Here is a 424-nt window from a genome sequence, read left to right on the forward strand (position 1 = left end):
CTGGTTCAACAGCAGCTTGAGGGCTTATCCATATTCTGTGTAACCGTTTCAATTGCATTTGATTCACAATTGATTCACCAAACACCAGTGTGGTTTATTGATTCTCCAAACACCAGAGTGGTTTTAGCAGATTCCTCATTACCAAATTGAACCTTGAAATGTTTGAGAATTTTTGTGATCAGCTGTGGATAAGGTAACATTAGCTTGCTTTGAGATGCTTCCAACATGTGCCTTAGCACAATCCAACTCCAACTCATCCTTAGCTCTTTAGATAAGCCCCATAACAGTATTATGTCCAACTTCTGGAATACTGCATGGTTTCCTGATCTTGGTACCAGCATACGAGTAAGGGTATACATCAACATCCTATGTTGAACCTTCATTTGACCAATGGGCAATGAAATAGATTCAACGAACCCATCGA

At 39.9% G+C, this 424-nt stretch overlaps 1 protein-coding gene across 1 annotated transcript in view; it reads left to right on the forward strand.

Moving 5' to 3' along the window:
* The first annotated feature begins 291 nt into the window (after nt 1-291).
* Nucleotides 292-424, forward strand: part of LOC140919188 (uncharacterized) — a 16,946-nt gene continuing 16,813 nt past the window's right edge. The window contains exon 1 of the mRNA XM_073364757.1: nt 292-351. Within this exon, the coding sequence (XP_073220858.1) occupies nt 292-351 (60 nt within the window). The remainder of the gene's footprint in view (nt 352-424) is intronic.

The sequence above is a fragment of the Cicer arietinum genome, unplaced genomic scaffold, assembly GCF_000331145.2.
Source record: "Cicer arietinum cultivar CDC Frontier isolate Library 1 unplaced genomic scaffold, Cicar.CDCFrontier_v2.0 Ca_scaffold_5784_v2.0, whole genome shotgun sequence".
NCBI lineage: Eukaryota > Viridiplantae > Streptophyta > Magnoliopsida > Fabales > Fabaceae > Cicer > Cicer arietinum.